This window comes from Plasmodium malariae (assembly GCF_900090045.1).
Source record: "Plasmodium malariae genome assembly, chromosome: 11".
NCBI classification, from domain to species: domain Eukaryota; phylum Apicomplexa; class Aconoidasida; order Haemosporida; family Plasmodiidae; genus Plasmodium; species Plasmodium malariae.
In genome coordinates this window covers 1,275,603-1,298,533 of record NC_041785.1, presented here as the reverse complement: position 1 = coordinate 1,298,533, position 22,931 = coordinate 1,275,603, and the positions used below count along the sequence as shown (strand labels likewise).

Genomic DNA, 22,931 nt, shown 5'->3' with positions numbered 1-22,931 from the left:
AATTCTTTTTAATTCCTATATGTACGTACAAAAATTATTATAAGAATTTTTTATATGCTTATAAAAAAAGGTAGAAATTATTAATAAAAACAATATTTACATACGTATATTTAGATCCTATTGTTACTAAGAAATATACTTTTTACTGAATTAAACTATACATCCGTTTTATAAGAAATGTAATTTTTTGAAAAATGGGGAAGTTCGCATATGAATGTATCATCATAACTGAAAATATTTTTTTGAAAAGTTTTCATTATTCGCAATATGGCTTGTATTGGCAACTTTTCACAAAAATTCTTTAATTTCTAACTATAAATGTTTATGTATTTAAATTTGATGTTTACTCTCTTTTACATTCCTATCTCAAAGAAAGAAAAAATACCAAAATAAAATATAAGGTAGATAAAATTTATTTTTATACATAAAATTTTTTATTCCTTTTTTAAATATACAAAAAAATTATGGTTTAACTGCAAAGCATAAAAAGGTTTTGGGAAGTTACAGAAATGTGAAAATCATTTTTGCGTAAAATAATAGATGAAAAAAAAATTGTTCTAAAATATAAACATGCCAATTAGTGTGTTACATCTTAGATTTTTTTTTTGGAATATTTACTAGTCCGAAACATTCAAAATTAACAATATAATACGTTTTTTATAACTACAAATGATATTTACATAAATGTAAAAATTAACTCCATAAATTTAAAAAGGATGCGATGATGTACAATATAAAGTAGCAATAACTAATTAATTCCTGTTTTATAATACTTCATTACGGGAAAAATGACTTTATCGCATTTTTTTCCTCCTAATAGCGTCATTTTAAAAGAAAATATATGAACTTATGTGTAAGTAAATGTTATAAATTTCAAAAAACGGGAGTATACTTACATACTTAACGAATGTAAAGATTTTAGAAAGTTTAAGGTAAATCTAAGAATTGTTACTTCTACTGGTAACTGAAACAATAAAAACAGTGTGCACCTAATAATGTTATAAAAATTTATAGATATATTCTTTCATTTTAAATTTGTATTTATAGAATTTTTCTTTATTCAATTTCAGTAGAGATGAAAGAGTTTATTATGTATTTTAATATAACTTTACATTTTGCCTTGAATACCTTAACAAAAAAAGGAAAAAATTCAATGTAATAAATTCTGTTCTAATAAAATCTTAAGATAGTAAGATATTTTATTAAAACGATTAAAATAAGGTGAAAGTATATACCATAAAAGTGATACTACAATTTCACATAAAATTTTTAAAATTTCTTGTTCTTAATAAACTTCTTCAGAAATACACAGATAAAAAAAAAAAAAAAAAAGATTTAATGTATATTTTTTAACAGACCTTTGGCTTATTTGAAATATGCTGAATCAGTTTTTTCATTTATTTAGGTCATTAAAAACTTATTAAAAATACTTTTAAAAGATTATTTTTCTAATTTATATATATATATTTTTAAAATAATGAACTCAATAAAAGGATAATAATTTGGAAGGTTTAAAACACATATTTAAAGTTTCATTGCAAGCTGAAGTATAATAATATGGTATAGGTGCTACAGAATGGATTATATAATACTCAAAAGAATGTGCACAACAAAGAAAAATTTACATATATATATATATATATAAATGAATCTAATTTATTTTAGGCAAGTTAATGAATTAAAAAAAAGAAAAGAAAATTAATCTAATTTTATTTGATTTAATGTTTAAGTAATATCATTTTAAAATTATAATAAAAAATAAATAAATAAATAAATATTTTTACTATGATCGAATTTACATTTAGTGTAAATTCAAAAATATTTTTATTGTAGCGCTAATGCTAATAACTTTACTAATTTTGTTTTATTTTTTGTAATTTTGAATGGTACTCTTGTGAACACTTTCTCTTGTGAAATATGTAAAAATCTAAATACTAAAGGAATTTATACGTTATTATAATTGTATTGTGCATTTTATATAAATAATATATTTTGTGTTGATATGGGCAAAGGAATTTGTTTTTTTCCCATATTACTTCCACACTTTCCTAATATTTCCTTTTAACTTACTATTTTTCTTTTCATTTCCTTCTTTTTAAATTATATGCATTATTTGCTTATGTTTCAGATTAGAAATAAGCAAGAATAAGTAATAACCTTTTACGTGAATTATATATATATATATAACAATTTTTTTTTTTTAATGTTCATTTTGTCTCAATAAAAAGTATCTTAATGCACGAAGAGAGTTTGAAAAGATAAAAATTAAATTGTTAAAATTGTTGAAAAGATTAATCCATTACATTTGTAACAGGAATATACTTTTGTACATGTAAGAAGTATACAAAAATTTTCAAAAGATATAAAAGAATTTGAGGAAGAATTATGAACATTTAAAAAGGTTACAAGAACAATAAAAAAAATTGATAATTGGATCATACTTATAATTATATATATAACAGATTAAATATTTTATTTTATTATTTGTTAACATTTTTGAAATATATGAAACTCTGTTTAAAAAACACATTTTCTTTTTCAAAAGTTAGCAGCGTGTTTTTTGTTCTTTTTTCTTTTTAAATTTTCCTTTTTCCCTTTTAAATGTAATTCAAATTATATATATTGTTCATTTATTTTGGAAATATTCCTCGTTCTCTTTTATAAAAAATTTAGAGGAGCCTTAATTAATATAGAGATTTATTATATGCTTTGCAAACATTTCGAATGATTTAAAAAAAATTTAAATAATTATAATTACATTAATGTTGTTTCTACCATTAATTCCATTGTGTTAGAAGGTGAAATATACAAAATTTTTCTTAAAATATTAATATTCTGATGATGATTACCAAAAACAGCGGAGGGCTAAATTATCATTTAGCAAAATAAATTCAGTATGATAGCGAAAAAAAAAAAAAAAAATATATATGTGAAATATAAAAAATTATATTTGGAAGATCTATAAATACATTATTTTTTATTATATGATTAAGAAAATTATTATTTGAAGAGAATTATATATTTATATTGTTTAAAAGAACTTTGTTATTTTCTGAAATACACAGAACTACCAAATTTGGCCTAAGAATTATATCGAATTTTTATGATAATATACAAGAGAAGCATAATAGTTCATAAAAGTAACCTAGCAAAGAAAAAGATTATTTGCCAGTTAAAAAGATAATTTTGAATATGGAAACGTTAATTTAGTAAAAGACAATGATTAGAAAAATTTGATTTATTTTCAAGTGTAAAATATAACGTTTATATGAAAAAGTAGTTATTGTTACTTGAAATATAATATTGATTATAATTATATATAAAAATAATAAATAGAATGCAATAATTAGTTACATTTTTTATAATACCCATATATATTATTATTTATATACTTACAATTGTTATTAAATATACAACGTATAATTTGTTAATTTATACCTTATATTACATAAATTTATGAATATCTCGTAGAAGAAAGAAGTTAGAGCATAAAAAATATCTCTTATTTATATTGAGAAAATACTCAAGGGTAGAGAAGCATAACAAAGAAATAAAAAAGGGGTTTATTGTATGTATATATGCGTACATATACGTATACATACATATATATATATACACATTTGTTAGAAAAATATAAAAAAAAATTCAAATACATATATGACAGTTATTAATCTTTTCTTTCTACATTTTGTAAAAAGGATTATTATTGATGCTCATGTACATAAAGGCAAAGTTATTAATATGTGCATTATAGAAAAATGCATTAGCATAAATAAAGATAACAAATATATATTCCTTTTAAATACTATAATTAAGAATTATTTATTGTATTTACTTGTTGCACGTATAATATTGAAAGAAAATATATCTTTTTAAAACCTTATTAAAGTTAATTATAATTATAATAAAGTGAAACTATTTTTTTAATAAAGAATATTTTAAAATTTTGACAATCATATATAAAGAAGAAAGAAACGAGAACAAAGTATTACATAAATATTTTGAATGTGTAAAAGTTTTTTTTTTTTTTTTTTTAAAGATTTTAAATGGATTTTCAATAAATCCGAAAATATATATTATTTTATATTTTTGTCTTTTACTTTTTATATGTTTTTTTCAAAGCAAATTTTTATTTTCAAATATAAGAGAAGCATATACCATAAGGGATATACATAATTATGTACTTAATATTTTATCAAGAGACCTCAAACTTTATAGTGTTATAATTTATACCAGTAATGATAAATATGACTCCAGAAATATCATAATGAATTATTATAATTTTTTAGTCAAAGAAAGGAAAATAAATGAGGATGACGAATATTATGATATAGAAATGACACAAGGTGGGAGTTGTAAAAATGTAAATATAAAAGACGGTTGTACGGTTAATAGGAGGAACAAAATAAGTAAAAATATTAAAGAATATGCTATTGAAAATAGGAATCCTATAAGCAAAAAATGTAATGGCAAGAATGTGGAAAATTATATATTTAAAACAAAAATGAATGAAATGATTTTAAATAATTTAAAAAATATATTTGAGAAAATTGAAAGTATAGAGAAATTAACAAATGTGGATAATTATATTAATATGAAAAATAAATATGTGAATTATCATAAAACAAATTTTATGAACCGTAGTAATATTACTTCAAGTAATGAAAGTCGTGTCGAAGATAATAATTGCTTACATAATAATAATAATAATAATGAAATTTGTTCTACGTATTCATATAACAGGTTAAATGATATAGTATACAGAGATAAAAGAAATAAGGGAATATATGAAACATGTTATAAACGTTCTTCAAGTAATTGTAATAATGTTGATAATAATAATAATATTTATGAATATGTTAATAGGGGAAATGCGTACTGCAGTGGGCAAGAAAACATTTTGTATAGGGAGGATAACGTTTATTCTGATGATGATAAAAATTATAACAATATACATTATCTGTTCAATTACAATAATGTAGGGGCTAATATGTACCAATGCGATAATGAAATAAAAAACTTGGAAATATTAAAAAGTAAATTTGCACATTGGGGATTACGAACGTATAAATGTTTGGACTATACAAAGGATAATAAAATCTACAAAAGACTTCTAAAAGAAGAAAAAAATGGTGATTTATTTACGAATAATAATGTAAATTATGAAATAGGTAATAAGAAGGATTTTGTAAAGTCTTTGAAGCAAAATAATAGTAACGAGAGATCTGATTTTTTTGACCGAAACGAAATGAACAACTTATCGGAGAGTGAAAAAAAAGACAATTTTACCGTGTGTAAGAAAAAAGAAGAAAATATTTTTAGTAATAAGTTGAATATCACGAATAATAGTGAAAATATATTAAATGGGGATGATATAATAGTCTTAAAGGGAAAAGGTTTAAATAAGAATATAGAAGTTTTTCCTAGTGGTAACAATTTAGGGAATAAAAATATCTTATTTCCATATCCGGATAATAAGAATAAAAATGAAATGAATTTAACGAAATATTCGAGAAATAAATATTTCTATGGTCAATACAAATATGATGAGTCTACATATATATATGATCTTATAGTTTTGGATGCATCTGGACATATATATAAGGTTTCTACAGATGGAACTTATTACTGGAAATATAAGATTGTGAAGAGCATACATGATTATTTAAATTTTGATGATAACAAAAAAGAAGAAGGTTCTCATTATAAAGCTATAAAAGACGAAAGTGGGGATAACTTTACTTTTAAGGATAATTTTACAGAAAGCAAAGTTGACATAGATCAGGAATTAACATTAAAACTAAGGGCAATGAAAAGGCTACAATATAGGAAATATTTTGATATATCCAAAATAAATGCTCATAAGTATACTCTTATAGATGGTAAAAAAAAATTGCTTCAAGACCGTGTTAAGGATTTTAAGAAGAAAAATTATAATGAAAAATTAAAAAAAGGTAAGAATATAACTAAAAAGTTGCTTTCAAATTATAGTGGAGATTTATATTATGTGAATGAAGATAATGAGGCAATGTCTTTAAATATAAATATTAAAGATGTTGTTAATAATTCTCCATTCAAATCTCCGCTTTTTCCAAATATAGTATTCATGGGATCTAGACATTCAAGTATAATTAATATAGATTATGATACAGGAAACGTCATAAAGGAATACGATGAAACATATGATTATATATTGAGTAAAGGAGCAAACGCAACTTTATTAAATCGAAAGAACGAAAAAATAATAAAAAATATTTCAAACGAAAATGAGCATGCTTTAGAAAATGAACAATTAAGCGAATACGATAATAATATCCAAAGTTCAAATTATAAAAGCGAAATTAGGGATAAAGAAGTTGAAAGCGAACGTTATGACAAAATTGTTGGTGAGGATGAAAATGGACATAAAGATAAATTAGATGATCCTAAGGAAGAGGATTATGATGGATATGAAGATGGAAATGAAAATCAATATAAAAATCGATATGAAATTTATCCTCTATATAACGATATAATAGAAAAAGAGCATAATAAGAGTAACATTATCTATGGCATTCATAGTGAAAAAATCAATAATAAACAGATTTTGAGAAGGGATGAAAATAACACATTACTTAGTTCAAATGATACAGTGAATGAATATCACACAGGACAAAAATTGGACAAACATTCGTCAAAGGATACATTCAAAGGGGGAAAGGTTACTAATGATAAAAACATTGGTGATAACGACTCCCATAACAGTAGCAATAGTAATAGTAAAGGTAACACTAATAGCAAAATCAATAGTAATCATAATAATGTCGATGACACCAAAGACAAGTGGAAAATAAAATTAAAGAATGTGCGAAATGTCTTAAGGGAAGGGAGAAAATTCCCAATTAGAAAATCGTTTATGAGAATAAATAAAAGGAATTTTCTAAAAATGCATTCTTATAATACCATTTTAGAAGTAATGAAAAAGAAGAAGAAAAAAAAAAAAAAAAAGAGGAGAAAGAAAACAGAAAAGAGACAATTGCAAATTAGTATTGTTAAATGGATTATTGAAGCAGTTGATGAAAAGACATTGAAAAAAAAATGGATAACAACTTGGGTTGATGTTGGATCCATTTTTATAACTGATAGTCATAAAGAAGATATATCATTTATTAATACATTAATTGAAATTATGGGTAATAAGCTGATATTAAGACCGTTAGAAGTAGATAAAATGAACAAAGCTTATAGTATTTCTAAAAATATAAATAGTGTAAATGATGAAGGGATAGGTATTATAGAAACAAATTATGAAAACGATTTGGAAAATGAATTGCAAAATAAAATGAATAAAGCAAATACTAATGTCAAGTCCAAAATTTTTATTTTCTCAGAGGCAATATCTTCTGTTTTTGCTTTGAAGTTTAAATCTGCTTCAAATATTTTTACGTTAGATTTGATTATGAAACAGAATGGAAAGATGTTTCCAGAATATAATAATCTAAAAAAATTTACATATGGCTCTCTTAATTTTAACAAAGAGAATACATTGTTTTTACCTTTTTCATCTAATGATTATACCAAATATAATGATGAAAAAAAGGTTTCATATGATTTTGATGAGAATATACATTATGGCAAAAAAATATTACACCGACTAAATAATATATCTGTAAATATAACATCTATCGAGAAGGATATAAGATATCTTTTATCCAATATAATTTTTATTTATGATAAAAATAAAAAGATACCTATAAATTATATATACAAGATGAAATACTTAATACGTGAGTATCATAAGACGAAACAACAATTCTTGTTTTATTTACCAGGATTAGACAGGCAAAAACATTTGAGTTATTCTTATTATAATGATGAAAGTATAAATAATATTAATAGTAACACGGGTAATGGTCCTATCCACATATGCGAATATGTAAAAGAATTTATTGATTTGTATTTTGAAGAAAATGAAATATGCTTTGATTATTGTTCTGTGTTAAATATATGGGATAAGATATTCAATAATTATACTAGTCAAGAGGACTGCTTTTTGTTGTCAAATTTATATAGGGTTATTCAAAATGCTTTTGCTTTTAACAACAAAGATTTTAACAATTTTAATTATGGACATATGTTATCAGAAAATGGCAATTTCTTAGTTAAAAGGAGAAAAAAAATATTCAATGGCTCGAGGAGTCAGGAATTTAAGGAGATATCCCCCCTAAAGTATAAGAAAGGATGGTATTGGAGTATGTTCTATGCAGTGATGCTGATATTCGTTGTTCCTTTTGTATTTATATACAGAATGTTCAAGAAGAAAAAAAACAATAATAAAATAATTATGAAGAGGAAAAAATTAAAAGATTATGATGAAAATGAGCGCGACAGTGTATATAAATACGATGATGATATAGTAAAAATGAGCTACAACTTACTGCATGAGGATAACTTAAAACTAAAAAATATTATAAGAGAAAAGAATCATATGATAATGTCAGATAATGAATTAGGTATTGATATTAAAAAAGAGATTGTGACAAAGTTCGGCAAAGATGAACAACCAACATTAGTGGATATATTAGCTAGACATGCAAGAGACTCAGATAGTAGTAGTGGTAATAAATATTTTGATATTCATGATGTTAAATATAATTTACATCCATTACATTACTGGGGGGATAGATCTAAATATAGTTTACCTAATATGTCTAATATGAATAATTCATATAGAAACAAACACATTGAAACTATTAAATCTTATATTAATGAAAAGGATACGTTTTATACTTATAGAAGGAGAGCTGCATCACAGGATGTAACATATAAACAACCGTTTATTTTAAAAAGGAGAATAAGAAGTAACTACAAGTTAGGAAATAAATATAATAAAAAAAATTATACCGATAATGAAAAGGACAACAAGAAACACAATCGTGTGAAACAAAAACATATAGATGAAAAAGCTTTTGACAAAAAAGACTTCATAAACTTTCTGACTAATTTTAATAAAAAATTTATGAAAAAAAATTCATTGGTAGATCATCTTATGAAAATCAATAAAACTGCTGCTGGTAATGATAAGTCTAACCATAATAGTAGCAGTGTCAGCAGTAATGAAAACAGTAGTGCAAACAATAGTACCCACAACATTGAAAATAATAATGTTTTAAGTAATTCGGGTAAAAAGAATCAAGGTATGAGTAGTGATAATGAATATAAAAACAATTTTTTAAAAAAAAATGGATTAAAGAAGTATATTTATGAAGAAAATAAAACAAACGATGAGAAGAAAAATAAGATCAAATATTCAAAACATACAGAAAGTGACCACATTAGTACACATAAACAAAATACTCAGATGAAAAGTAAGACGGAAAGTATAGGAAATAATGGTACTGAAAAAATGAATACTAAAAGTTCAACTGCAAGGAACTTATCCAGTATTCAGACATCTCATATTCCTTATGATGCTCCATTAGCTGATTTTTTAGAAAATGGAAGATTTATGAGAACTTTTGAAAATATCTCTTTGATAGGACAAGGTGGATTTGGATCAGTGTATAAGGTGTCACATAGACTTGAACCAGGATCTCCTACTTATGCTGTAAAATTTATTTATTTAAAAGTTAGTTCATTAGATAGTGTAAGTTCAAGAAGATATTTCCGTGAAATTGCAGCAAATAGAGATATATATAGTAAACATGTTGTGCGTTATTACACTTGGTGGTGTGAGGAACCACAATTTCTACCCATGCATATATTACCGAAGGAAGTACAAAATTTAGTTAAAAGGAATAAAGATTCTTTTAAGAAATTTAGTAACAAAAATAAAAAATATGATTGTGTTTGCTCTGAAAAATTATCGTCTTGGGAGAACAAAAGAGTTGATTTAAAAAATTATAAGAAGATCATTAAAAAAAAGAATTCACGTCGATTTAAATTTTATAGTGACAACGATGGATTAAGTTATAAAAGAAACGATTACAACGTTTATGATAATGATACGTATAACAATAATATTAATAATGGGAAGAAAAAATTATTTTTAAGTGATAAAAACTTTTCAGACAATGTATATGCAAATGAAAACATTAAAAATAAAAGGAAAAAAAAAAAAAAAAAAAAAAAAAAAATAATCTATGAAGAAAAACAGAATGGTGAATTAAAAGGTAAAAACCATAAATATCCATCTGCTCGTGAGAAAATTAATACTGCTTATTTTAGTTCAAGTTTTCAAGAGTTTGATCCCTTTGATTATGGATATCTGAGTGAACAAGATAGAGATCTAATTGTTTTTGCCGACAATGATGAACCGAGTGCTCATAATACACGTCCACAAATAACAGCTTCGGGGGAAATGCAGTCAAGTAATAATGTTAATACGAATAGCAGCAATTATAGTAAAGGACCTCCAATCAACGCAGACACAACTCAAAATGAAGACGAATTGTTAATTCAAAGTGCGATAAAAAGTAATTTGAATCATATAAAGGATTCTAAACATGTTACTTATGACACTAAAGTAAATGATTCCCAACAATGCAAAAATTATTTAATGGAAACGAATGTGCCTAGTGGTAATGTTAATGGTATATCATCTAGTAAGACTAATTTTGTGAAAGAATATGAAGTTAAAAACTGTAACAAAGATGATTTCACTTATATAAATAACAAGGATAAGATAATTAATGGAGTTGAAACTGTTGATAAAAAAATAAAAAATATTAGTAACAAAGGTGATTCTACTACCACAAATGAACCAGCACAACATAATGTGGAAAAAAAAGAATGTAATAACAACAATAAAGAGAAAAAGAAAGTTGATGAAGAAGAACTAGTTCTAAAGGAAAACGCTGATAAAATAATAAAAAGTTACAAGAAAAAAAATGTTGGTCCAGAATTTTCAATAGTTTTGTTACTACAAATGGAATTGTGTAAAGGATATACACTTCGTAAATGGCTAGATAGATCAAATAGAAGTGATAAACCTTTACATTTTACATACTGTGATAAAAATATGAACCATCCATTAGAGTTTGATTTATTTAAACAGCTTATTAAAGGTTTAAAAGATATTCATTCTACATGCTTTATACATAGAGATTTAAAACCGGAAAATATCTTCGTAGACCCAGACACGTACACTTTAAAAATAGGAGATTTAGGATTAGTTCGATTTATTGAAGAAAAGAAAAGAGAAAAAGATTTAAATAATTTAGATTCTTTTAAAGACAATATATATACAGAAATTAACCACAATACTATAACTAGTCAAATATCATTAAAAGGTCAAATAATAGGAACACCAGGATATACAGCACCAGAGGGAGGAGCATTATGTGATGAAAAAGCAGACATATATAGTGCAGCTTTAATACTACTAGAGTTGCTGTGTCCACGTTTTAATACTATAATGGAGAGATATAAAAGATTAAATGACTTTCGAAATTATTATACTGTTCCTGATTATGTTAAAATTCATTTAAACCCGTGGTACATTTTAATGCTACAAATGTCTAAACCTAAACCTGCTGACAGACCATCAGCTGCAGATTTATATAGTAAAATAAAAGTACTACTGGATCCTCATCTAACCGATTTTGCTTTTAGTTTTAATGATATTAATAACGATGATGGACCGTATTTAGTTGAATCAAATGGAAAAAATTCCAACCTTCATAATGAGACCATTGACCAGAATAGTTCACGTATCAATAAGGTGTACAGCAATGGTGTTGACGCGAACAAAATAGGTAGTAATAATGATGTAGGTAGTAATGATGTGGATAGCATTAATATACGTAGTAATAATGTGGTTAGTAATAATATAGGTAGTAATAATAATGTAGGTAGTAATGATGTGGATAGCATTAATATACGTAGTAATAATGTGGTTAGTAATAATATAGGTAGTAATAATAATGTAGGTAGTAATGATGTGGATAGCATTAATATACGTAGTAATAATGTGGTTAGTAATAATATAGGTAGTAATAATCTGGATAGTATTAATATACGTGACAACTGTTTTAATAAAAATGATAACAATGAAATTAGTGCGAATAATACAAAAAAGGAGTCTTCAGTAAGTTGCATAAACTTGGAAAATTCCCATTAAGCTGTCGCAGCCTTTTGTTTTTATTTTTTTCCTTTTTAAGTGTTATTATATATATAGATATATACTCATGTAAATATATACATTTGTATGTTTTTTTTTTTTTTCCCATTTTACTTTATTTTACAATAACCCAATTTAACCTTTTTAATTTAATTATATAAATGTTGTGATACCTTGTTATAATTTACCGTATATATGTGTTTATGTGTACGAATATATATATATATATATATGTACACTTGTTTAATTTGTAATTTACAATTTGAACCTTTATTTTCATAAACACATCAAAAATGTCAGCTCATGTTTGTTTTTATTTCATTTATTTTAATTTTTATTACTACCTTATATAAACTTACGTAATTTTTTCATTATCATAATATTATTATATTTATTCCCCCCCCCCTTCTTCTTAATTAGTGTTTATATGTTTTTTTATTTAACACAAAATAAGTTAGACTATAAAATGCAAAACAAATGCAATATATGCTTAATTTTTTAATTGTATTTTTGGAAAAAGAAAATTAATTATAAATTTAAGTGAGTTCAAGAACATTTTTTGGATATGTGTGCATATTTGTGTACAGCACAGACTATATAGTACATGTGTTTATGTATGTATGTGAGTATTAAACTTCTTTTACGTGAAATAGTGAGATAAAGCATAGATGCTTCCTTCATTTTATGTATTTTTGCTTATCCCTTAAGTACATTCATATTTATAAATAAGAATACACTATTGTAATTTTCCCTTATTCTATATAAGCGTTCTTTTATAGTACTTCGTGCTTGTAAATAATCAACCACAAATATGTACTGTCCTAATGATACATATTACTTTTTAAAAATAAAAAAAAAAAAAAAGCACATTTTTCGCTTTATCTTTATAAAGGATAATTAATAAGTTAAACATATTTTGTAAGATTTAAAATGGTCGTATCGTTTATTCAGCATATTCTAATATTATTTTAATAAATATTAAAACTAATGTCTCACAACATTTATATCATATATTAAAGGCAATTTAAAAAAAAAAAATTTGTGTACATATGGAACATTATTCTATATGACACCACACATATATGTATACACATATCTATATTATTTTACGAAAGCCAACAAATAAAGTAAAAAATATTTTCAAAAATAAAATGTAACTATGTATCTATTTAATTTTTTTTATAAATGTTATTTTATTATTTTCCTTTTTTTTTTCAGCAGCATAATAATCCTCTTTCTATGAATAAAAACATGCAAAGTCAAAAAAAAAAAATAAATAAAAATTAAAAAGTAAAACTCATAAATTAATATATACACAAACTTGTGATATATAATACATATAATATCTATTAAAAAAACCAAAGAGTAAAATATGAACAAAGATGGCATTTATATGCATAAATTAGGTATAAATAAGTATATTTTTATTATTTTTTTTTCTTTTTATTAAACAAGAAAGTAATGTTAAGTTCCTTGCAAATATTTGTAATTACAGTATATGCATAATCAAATAAGTACAGTGTGCCAAATATCAACATGTAATATAAAATATGGTTTTCATTAAATACAGCATAATCTAACAAATGATGATTTGTTCTGCGTTTTACAAATAAAAATGCAATGAAAAAGTAGTAAACCATGATTGGTAGGGGAAAGTAGTCCATTTTTATCTAAAAAAAGGAAAAATACATACATATATGCATGAGTATAAATAAATATTATATATATAAAAAGGATAAAAAAAAAAAAAAAAATATTTATATATATATAGTTTTAATATATGTGATTTTATTTACGAATATAGCTTTTATTATTACTATAACGTACAAAAAGTAAAAAATATTACGAACACACAGGAATTTTGCAGTTCTATGTTACGCACATATAAATATGCATTACATACAAAAATGTATACATATATATAGGTGCACATGTGGAATATTTGGAAAAATTATAAAATATGAAATTACTTTTAAAATATTAGACAAATTCATATGTAACGTATAAAAAGCAGAATACAATCCCACTATTGTAAAAAATAATAGTTCATTTTTTTTTGTTAGAGCTAAAAAAAAAAAAAAAAGAAGATATTTATAGGATGAATAATTAATAAAACATATTTTAACAGTTTAATTTTCTCTTAATATAAATTTCTTCCTTTATATTTCATTTAATTTCTTACTTGATTCATAGAAGTAATATTGAACTAATATAAAAAGAAAATACGTTAGTAGTTGTACTGTGAAAACGAAGAAAGAAAATTTAGGCATTAGAAAAACAAAAATTGTACATTACTATAATTAGATACGTGCAAGTATGGGTTATATATATATAGGTATATACGAATATGTGTAAGTTTTACGTGCAGCTTCTTTTTTTTTCTTCTTGGCAGTCTTCACTCCCATGTATAAGCTTCTTATAAGGGAACGTATAAGGCTTTAAAAAGTAAGAGCAAATGATTAATAATTATTAATTATACAGTACGTGCTTAATTTATAATGAAAATATGTAATATGTACATAAAAGAAGGATAAAATGGCAAAAAAAATACGATATATTTTTTCGTTCCTTACAAAAAGTAAACTATGACCGAAAGAATGGTAAGTAATCTTATGTTTATGACAGTTTTACCCAAAAACGTGCTAAAAAGAAAAATAAAATAAAATGAAATATAAAAATAAAATTAAAATTACACAAAAATTAATTACATAAATTATTCGAGCTAAATGATATGAAATATAAATTATGAAAGGAAGAATTTTTTTTTTTCAATTTTATTTTCCAAACCACACGGTTCCTGGTAGTATATCTTTCAAGGTTGCGCTCTCATATATTGCCGCTCCTTTTATTCCTCGAACTACGCACAAGGCTATTATCTTAAAAAAAAAAAGAAAAGAATATATGTACAAATAAACAAGTGAACAAGTTAACACGTGAAGACAAGTGCATGTATACACACATACATACACACAAAATTCTGTTCACATTATTTATTTCTCTTACAAAGATATCCGATTCGGTAACTCCAATTGATCCAAGGGAGGTGTTATACACTTTTGTGTAATGTTCGATCCACTAAAAACGATACATTTATATGAAAAAAATAATATATCAACACATAAAAATACACATACATATACATATAAATACATATATGAATAGGCATTTTTTCGTGGTTCTTCTCCATTACCGAAAACATGTATGCCTGAAGTTGAACTATTGACAAAAACTGTAATAATAAAAAAGAAATGATATGACAGAAGAAAAATCTCTGATTGCAATTTCTAATTGTTTTTATTTTTTCCCTGTTTATCACATTTTAAAATTACAGTAAAGAAACATAATCCCTTCGGTAAGCAGGTAACCTTTCCACCAATGAAAACAAACAAGGACTACAAAAAAAGGGAGAAACGATTGTAAAATTTGATGAATTAATAATTACATAACAAAAATTAATAAATCTACATACTGATGTTATGGAGTCACATCCATGATCAAACAATTGTCCCAGTGGAGAACTAGTATTTGTCCTCCTAGCTTGTTTTCCGTCAAGCGCATCAAGTGTCTATATTATTGAAAAAAAAAAAAAAAAATTAATTTTTGTGTGTGAAAAATAACTTAAAATATGGATGAATATTGTGTAAAAAAAATTTATAATATAGAAACTTACTTGGTACATAAATAAAAAGAAACTTATATACAAAAATATATAATCATTCTTTTTATTCGATATATCGAAGAGATACATAATTAAAAATGCTATTGTTGAACATAAGAACGCTATTAGTGTCAACATATTAGCTGTTACTGACTAAAACGTGGGAAAATATGAAAAAAAAATTTCTTCAAGGTGAAAATAATTAAATAATTATTAAATAATTACAATAGATGGACAGCCAAAAACAATAGTTGCGGAAATGAATGGAACAAAAAAAGGAAAAAGGTGACAACTGAAGAACCAATAAAAAATTAAAAGAAAAACGAAAATTATTACTTTTGGAATTAATTTAACACAAAGATTCCAATAAGCATCAAATAAGTTATCAAGTATTGAATGTCCTGAACTTTTGTACACATAAGATTTACAGTTAGCGTAAACGCTTTTATGTAACTTTAAAAAAATCCCCATCTTTATATATAACCACAACTATATGTATATTTAATTATTTTTATTTATATTTACATATATTATTTATATAAAAAAATAATAAAAAAAAAAATATATGTATACAAAAATAACTTTTAAATATTATCAATTATAGCTTTCTTATTTTCCATTAACATATGAAAATTCTCATAATGAATACAATGTTAAAAAATAATTTAATAATTTGTTTAAATTGCACCATACATTTTCCTTAACATTTTTTTAAAAAAATTTTAGTTTTGATTTAATATTTCTGTATAATTTATTTTTTTATTAAAATGTAAAATAATTAATGAAAACACGAAAGCATAAAAAAATAATAATAAAATTGAAAATAATAAAAACATTCCATAATCAACATGTGAAAGGAATAATTTTTAAAGAAAAAAAAAAAGATAAATTACAGGAATACATATAAAATTAAATATAAAAATTATAATTTTTTTTTATTTAAACATTATACAATTAAAAAAAAAAATTACATATTAAAAAAAAAAAAAAAATTGTTTTTTCTTTAATGGACTGCACATAATATAAAATATTTTTCTAAACTGTTTTTCTAATTTGTTATATAAATTATTGTATACACATATTATATATAGGTGTATAAATACTTATATCTATGTAAATATTTTTTTTTTTTATTGCGTTTTATGACATTTCATAATATTTCATTTTGTGATAATGTCATACTGAATTGTTTTATAATATATTTTTTACAACAATTTATTATGTTAAACTTGGCTTTTTTGATCTTTTTAAAAAAAATATTAGTGTCGATCTTAACGCAGCTGTTTTAGCGCGTAGTAATTATACATACTACATATATACATACATACATACATACATACATACATACATACATACATACATACATACATACATACATACATACATACATACATACATACATACATACATACATACATACATACATACATACATACATACATACATACATACATACATACATATACATACATACATACATACATACATACATACATACATACATACATACATACATACATACATACATACATACATACATACATACATACATACATACATACATACATACATACATACATACATTTATGTATGTATATATGTTAAATAACGATGGGAGTTTAGAAATAATTTCTTAATATCATTTCCAATTATTATAAGGATAAATAAAATTTTTTTTTTTTTTTTTTCAAATGAGAAATAAATAATTGAACATTCATTATTCTTATTTATTATATTTTAATATTGAGGAAAATAAGCTCACTGTTAAAATACTCCGTTCTAATGTTAAGTTACATATATTCATTTATCCCAATTTTGGGGAATGAATTATTAACAAAAGTTCCAATAAAAATTTGCTTTTCGTATTCTTCTTCATCTTTTTCATTCATTTTTTTACCTTTTCCCTTTTTTGCATTTTTTGTTCTTATTTTCAGAACAATTTCTTTTTTCTAACTATAATTTAAAAATTTTCCCATAAGTATCTAATTTCAAAATGTTAAGCATTCTTTACTGCTACTACACATGAAATAACTCCCATTAAAAAAGTAAGTGTAATTCGTTTACACTACTTTTAAGCTTGAAGTTGTAAAAGAACGTTTTAAGAATTTACATTATCTTAAGAAAGTATTATTTTATGGAAATAGTAACTACATTTTTTTTATCCTATGAATATTAGCGTATTAATAAATATATTTGCCAAAATTTTCAAAGGTGTAATATTTTTTAAAAGTATTAGATCAAAAAAAAAAAAAAAAATGCGAACTATAATGCCATTATAAAAATATTCAAGCAATATGCTTGTAAATAATTTTTCTTTTCTTTTATTTCTCCTCCTCATTTCCTTTCCTTTCCATTTTTTTTTTTTTTTTTTTGTTTTTGTCACATAAAATAAATGTGCTTATTTAATTAACATACAGCTTATAATTTACCTGAATAAAATGAAAAGAAAAATGCACTACTAATGCAAGATGGATTTCATTAGGTATAATCAATTTTATCTCTAGTGTACATATATATTTATATATATATATACATACATATAGACATATATTTACAGTATTATATTTCGTATTTTTATTTTGCTTTTTTTCATTTTTTTTTTTTGGGAATTATAAAAAAGGAATAAATATTGTTCTTTCCCTGTTTATTATTTTCTTTTTCTTTTTCTTTTTTTTTTGTGTAATAAACTTAAAAATATTTGCCTTAAACGTTTATAGTCTTAAAGTATTTTACAATGTATTATAGGAAATTGGTATATACATATATATATCTTTATACAAACTTTGAAGAACAAAAAAAATATTGTATACAGTTTTGTAGATTGCTTATTTTGCTTATTAATTATTCTATAAGTTTAAATTTCTAATAGTTATAAAATATAATAAAATGCTTAAGAAATAGGAGGGAAAACCCTTCTTAAGAAATATTCACATTCTACATAAATATTGTGATACCTAAACATAATTGTTTGTCTTTATATGATTCAAAAATGTTTAAACAATTTGTGCCCACGACATATATATATGTGTTCCACTTTGTACATTCTAATTTATATACTCGTTTTGTGTATAGGCTTATCTGCCTATTTGCTCATATACATATTTTCACTTATATATAGACAGATGACTACTACGAAGAAGTCTACACAAAAAATGTAGAAAACATTTCTTTTATAAAAATTGCTCGCATGTTGTACTGTTTTTTCTCTGTAATATTGCTGCTAGGTATTTTTAAACTTTTTTTTCTTTTAAAATATATATATTTACTTGCCCATATATGTGTGTATATATAAGCAAATATGTAAGTATAAAATCATGCACACACTCACCGGTAAACCTCATTTAACACTCTTATGAGATTAATTATTTTATTTCTTTAAATTTACAAGGTTTTTCATGTATTACCCATGGAAATAAAGGAATTGTTTATTTAATATATTCTTTTTTTCCTAGTTGTGTTTATCTATATTGGTTAAAAATTATAACATATCCATTATTTTATTTTTAGTTCCACCATCTCTTATTTTTAAATCTTACATGTTTCGATTATCATATATTTATATCATTATTTTACATCCTTTTTTTTTTTTTTTCTTTTTTATTATTATTAACTATAGGTTTCGAAGAAAAATCAAAAGGAAAATAAAATTTTCGCATGTTATAGAAATGATATTATATGGAGCTATACTATCAATATTTTTTGCAGGCATTTTAGAATATATCTTATCATTTTGTTTTTTTTATTTTTGTCATATATGCTTTTTAAAGGAAATCAAGGAAACTCCTCTACTTATGTGCTCACTAGCTGTATTCTTCTGTAAAAAAATAAAACTAATACATAAATTCAAATATTTTAAGAGTTTTATAAATGTACCTAATTATTACATTTTTGTATGTTATGTGTCTATACATTAATATGTAGAAACATGCTCCATATACGCTTAAATATATATAGTCATACAAAAGCTTAAATGCACAAATAGGTATACAAATGAGGGTGTGTGTGAATATATGCATACAATACAGTTATTTTGTTGCGTCTGTTGTGCAGACTTCTTTTTTATAGTGGCTTACGTAGAAGAACTGTCAAAATTTTTTCCCATGATTTTTGTTCATCTAAATAATAAAAAATATAAAAAGGAGTATACAGAATTACCATTTGCTGATAACAACACTAATTTAAATGAAAATTTATACGATAAAGGAGAGAACAAGAAAGACAATAAGATGATTAAATTTAACTACATTTACGTAAATAGCAGATTAGAATATATTTTTTTTTCCTTGTGCTCTTCCGCTGGGTAATTAGTTCATACTTATTGTAAAAAGGGGAAAAAGGCATTTACATGTACATACACATATATGTATACGTATATATAAATGTATATATATATATACGCTTACATATTTCATTATTCTTTTCTCATTCTCACGTTTAATAGATTTTCGAGCAGCGAAAACTTATTTTATACTACACAAACAACACGGCAGAATTTTTTAACAGTTATAACACTAAGGTAAAATAAAAGCATGAATAAAATTATTACATCAGTATACTCACTATTTATTTGTTTATTTATTTTATTTTGTTTACAGAAATTTGATATGTGTGTTGTTTCACATGTGCTGCTCTGGGGTGTCATCTAACAATGTAGCTAGTCATGTACATTCTAAAAATACCAAAGGTAGGAAATAAACAAATAAGGAAATTTTACATATAATGATTACTCGTCCATAAGCAAATACATATATATATACATACACATGCTCAACCGCTTCATAGCCGCAATACAGATCAGATTGTTAAAACAAGAATACGTAACAGGGTCTGTATTTTTTAATTTTTTAACTTTTTACAAATTTACAGGGGCTAGAGTAAACGTGTTGCATATATTATGTTCCTTGTTTTCTTCTTCACTGTTTCATGCGGTATATGACTATTCAATATATTTTAGTTCATTAAATATACCTAAGTATCAAGTTTGGTTTTTAACAATTTTGTTCACATACAGTTTTTTCTCCATGTTGCTCATGTTTTTTGTTGTAATTAAAAGAATAGTTTAATTTATATATAAAATAATAGCACATCTTTATATACGTAAAATTATTTATGCTCAATATTCACTTCATTTGTATTTATATTTTTTCAAATTTGAATTACTTTTTTGGTGAATCTCACTTTTTTTTTTTTTTATTCGATTCGTAATTAAAAGATTTTTAATATTAATTAATAATATAATTCCCATTTTTGAAAAAAATATTATCATAGAATTACAAAATATGGTATTATTTCTTATTGATACGTTAATTTTTCAGTTGTCTCCATACCTTTTTTTTATATTAAAATATAATATAGCAAAGAAGATGAATAAAAAAAAAAAAAAAAAAAAATATATTTTGAAAATGTTAGTAAAAAGAAATTGTAGTACTCTACAAAAAGAGAAATGAAGTTACATAATACTACAACAACATTAAAGAAGCAGTTAAACGAAACATGAGAACATGTTCGTATGTATACATGTACATATGTATGCATTTGTATGCTGAAAAACGTGTATATAAAAAATTTGAGCATAAAAGTTGCCTACTGAAATATATGTAAAAAAGGGGGGGCAAATATATGAATATGCTGTCACTAATATACACATAAATTAAAGGTTCAGGTTTAGATCAGTAATAACAATAAGGACTTTCCAATTTCCTGAAGATTCAAATTGACCTAATTTTAAGGCAAACCAACATTTATTATATGGCACAATAATTTTAAATATACCAACATCATCTTTATTATTTCTACATTCATTAAGTATATTTAACGCTTTTGTAAAGGTTTTAATATAAATAACTTTTCTTAAATCTGGGTTTTCATTACTTTTGTTTTTTTTTTCGTAATTCCTTTTTTTGTTTATAACATTTTTTAAAACATAATTATTTTTTAGTGTAGTCGTATTTTTTGTTGTTACAGAATCCATAAGAAAAATAAGATCACAATTTTTCTTGGTAATTTCAAAGTTTAGCTCTACTTTATCTGAATAGAATTTAGAATACGTGTTTAATATTCTACAGCATTTCTTTAGTTTGCAATTAATATATAAGGAATATTTGTTCATTTTTATATTTGGAAATTTGGTTAATGAAGGGTTAATAATCTCTATACCACACTCATACTTTTTAAAAGCATCAGTTACGTTACAATGATGTTTGAATAGTAGTATGCATATTCCATTTTTTTCAAATAAATCAACAGTAATTTTAGTATTTTTAGAAATATTCTTAAAAATGTCATATATTTGAAAAATATATACTAATATAATTATTTCATTATTAGAATTACTTTTTAAAATAAAATTTTCATAAAATAAATCGTTCATACTAATTTTTATAAATATTTCCACATGTTTCTTTTCATTACCAAATATATATAAATATTTTTCAGAAAATTTAAAACAAAGAAAAGTATTCTCTATAGCAAACGAGGAAAATTCTTTGAGACCCCTTAAAATATAGGAAAAGTCGTCTATGCTTTCTTGTTTGAATTCTGCATGCAATTTCATTATACGGATACAAAAAAATCGTATCTTAGTTCACTCTTATAATTCTTAAATTTTATCTTCTGAATTTAAATCTTAATTCAGTTTTAACGTACACCTTTAAGGATCATATAATTTGAACTAAGATATGTTAACCTTGCGTTCTTTCCCTCAAATTAATTTACTTATACATGTGTACACATTTATACGTGTGTATGCTAAGGCTTATTTTTTTTTTTTTTTGATATTTGCCTTTTTGCTTATGTCACGCCAGAATGTTAGCTACGATTTTCGCTTTACATCCCTTTTCCTGTAACTAGCTATTTGCTGTTATAAATGTTTTTTTTTTGCCCTTTTTTATTGGAAATTCTTTATTTTCACTTTTTACATATAAAATATATTTTGCTATCTTATTATGCATGTACTTTTTTTTTTTATTTATGTATTATAATTATTATTTCAAGTTATTATTTACAATTATTTATTTATTTTATTTATTTTATTTTTTTTGTACATTTTTATTTCCTTTCGGCTTTTTTGAGGTAAAATTTTTATTCTTCCATTTTTAAAATGTTTTTTTTTTTTCTTCTTCTTTACCTTTTTTTTAATTATTTTTTTTTTTTTTTAAATATTAACCGTTAGCT

General features: G+C 23.4%; 4 protein-coding genes across 4 annotated transcripts; 2 read left to right on the top strand and 2 right to left on the bottom strand.

Moving 5' to 3' along the window:
* Window positions 1-4,267: 4,267 nt before the first annotated feature.
* PK4 (eukaryotic translation initiation factor 2-alpha kinase, putative) lies at window positions 4,268-12,100 on the top strand (the record flags this gene model as incomplete). Its single annotated transcript, XM_029006009.1, has 1 exon — window positions 4,268-12,100. The coding sequence occupies one exon, from the start codon at window positions 4,268-4,270 to the stop codon at window positions 12,098-12,100; it is 7,833 nt and encodes a 2,610-aa protein (XP_028862542.1).
* Window positions 12,101-13,527: 1,427 nt separating this feature from the next.
* CEPT (choline/ethanolaminephosphotransferase, putative) lies at window positions 13,528-16,229 on the bottom strand (the record flags this gene model as incomplete). The annotated part of the gene is made up of 11 exons (XM_029006008.1): window positions 13,528-13,770; window positions 14,071-14,165; window positions 14,283-14,339; window positions 14,463-14,536; window positions 14,674-14,742; window positions 14,891-14,976; window positions 15,086-15,175; window positions 15,430-15,492; window positions 15,570-15,665; window positions 15,771-15,911; window positions 16,095-16,229. 11 exons carry the CDS (start codon window positions 16,227-16,229, stop codon window positions 13,528-13,530), a joined length of 1,149 nt encoding a protein of 382 aa, XP_028862541.1.
* Window positions 16,230-18,492: 2,263 nt separating this feature from the next.
* Window positions 18,493-20,821, top strand: PmUG01_11035200 (conserved Plasmodium protein, unknown function; the record flags this gene model as incomplete). The annotated part of the gene is made up of 8 exons (XM_029006007.1): window positions 18,493-18,510; window positions 18,877-18,982; window positions 19,147-19,228; window positions 19,375-19,574; window positions 19,809-20,058; window positions 20,200-20,274; window positions 20,354-20,442; window positions 20,625-20,821. 8 exons carry the CDS (start codon window positions 18,493-18,495, stop codon window positions 20,819-20,821), a joined length of 1,017 nt encoding a protein of 338 aa, XP_028862540.1.
* A 587-nt stretch (window positions 20,822-21,408) lies between these two features.
* On the bottom strand, window positions 21,409-22,311 carry PmUG01_11035100 (conserved Plasmodium protein, unknown function; the record flags this gene model as incomplete). Its single annotated transcript, XM_029006006.1, has 1 exon — window positions 21,409-22,311. The coding sequence occupies one exon, from the start codon at window positions 22,309-22,311 to the stop codon at window positions 21,409-21,411; it is 903 nt and encodes a 300-aa protein (XP_028862539.1).
* Between the last annotated feature and the right edge of the window lie 620 nt (window positions 22,312-22,931).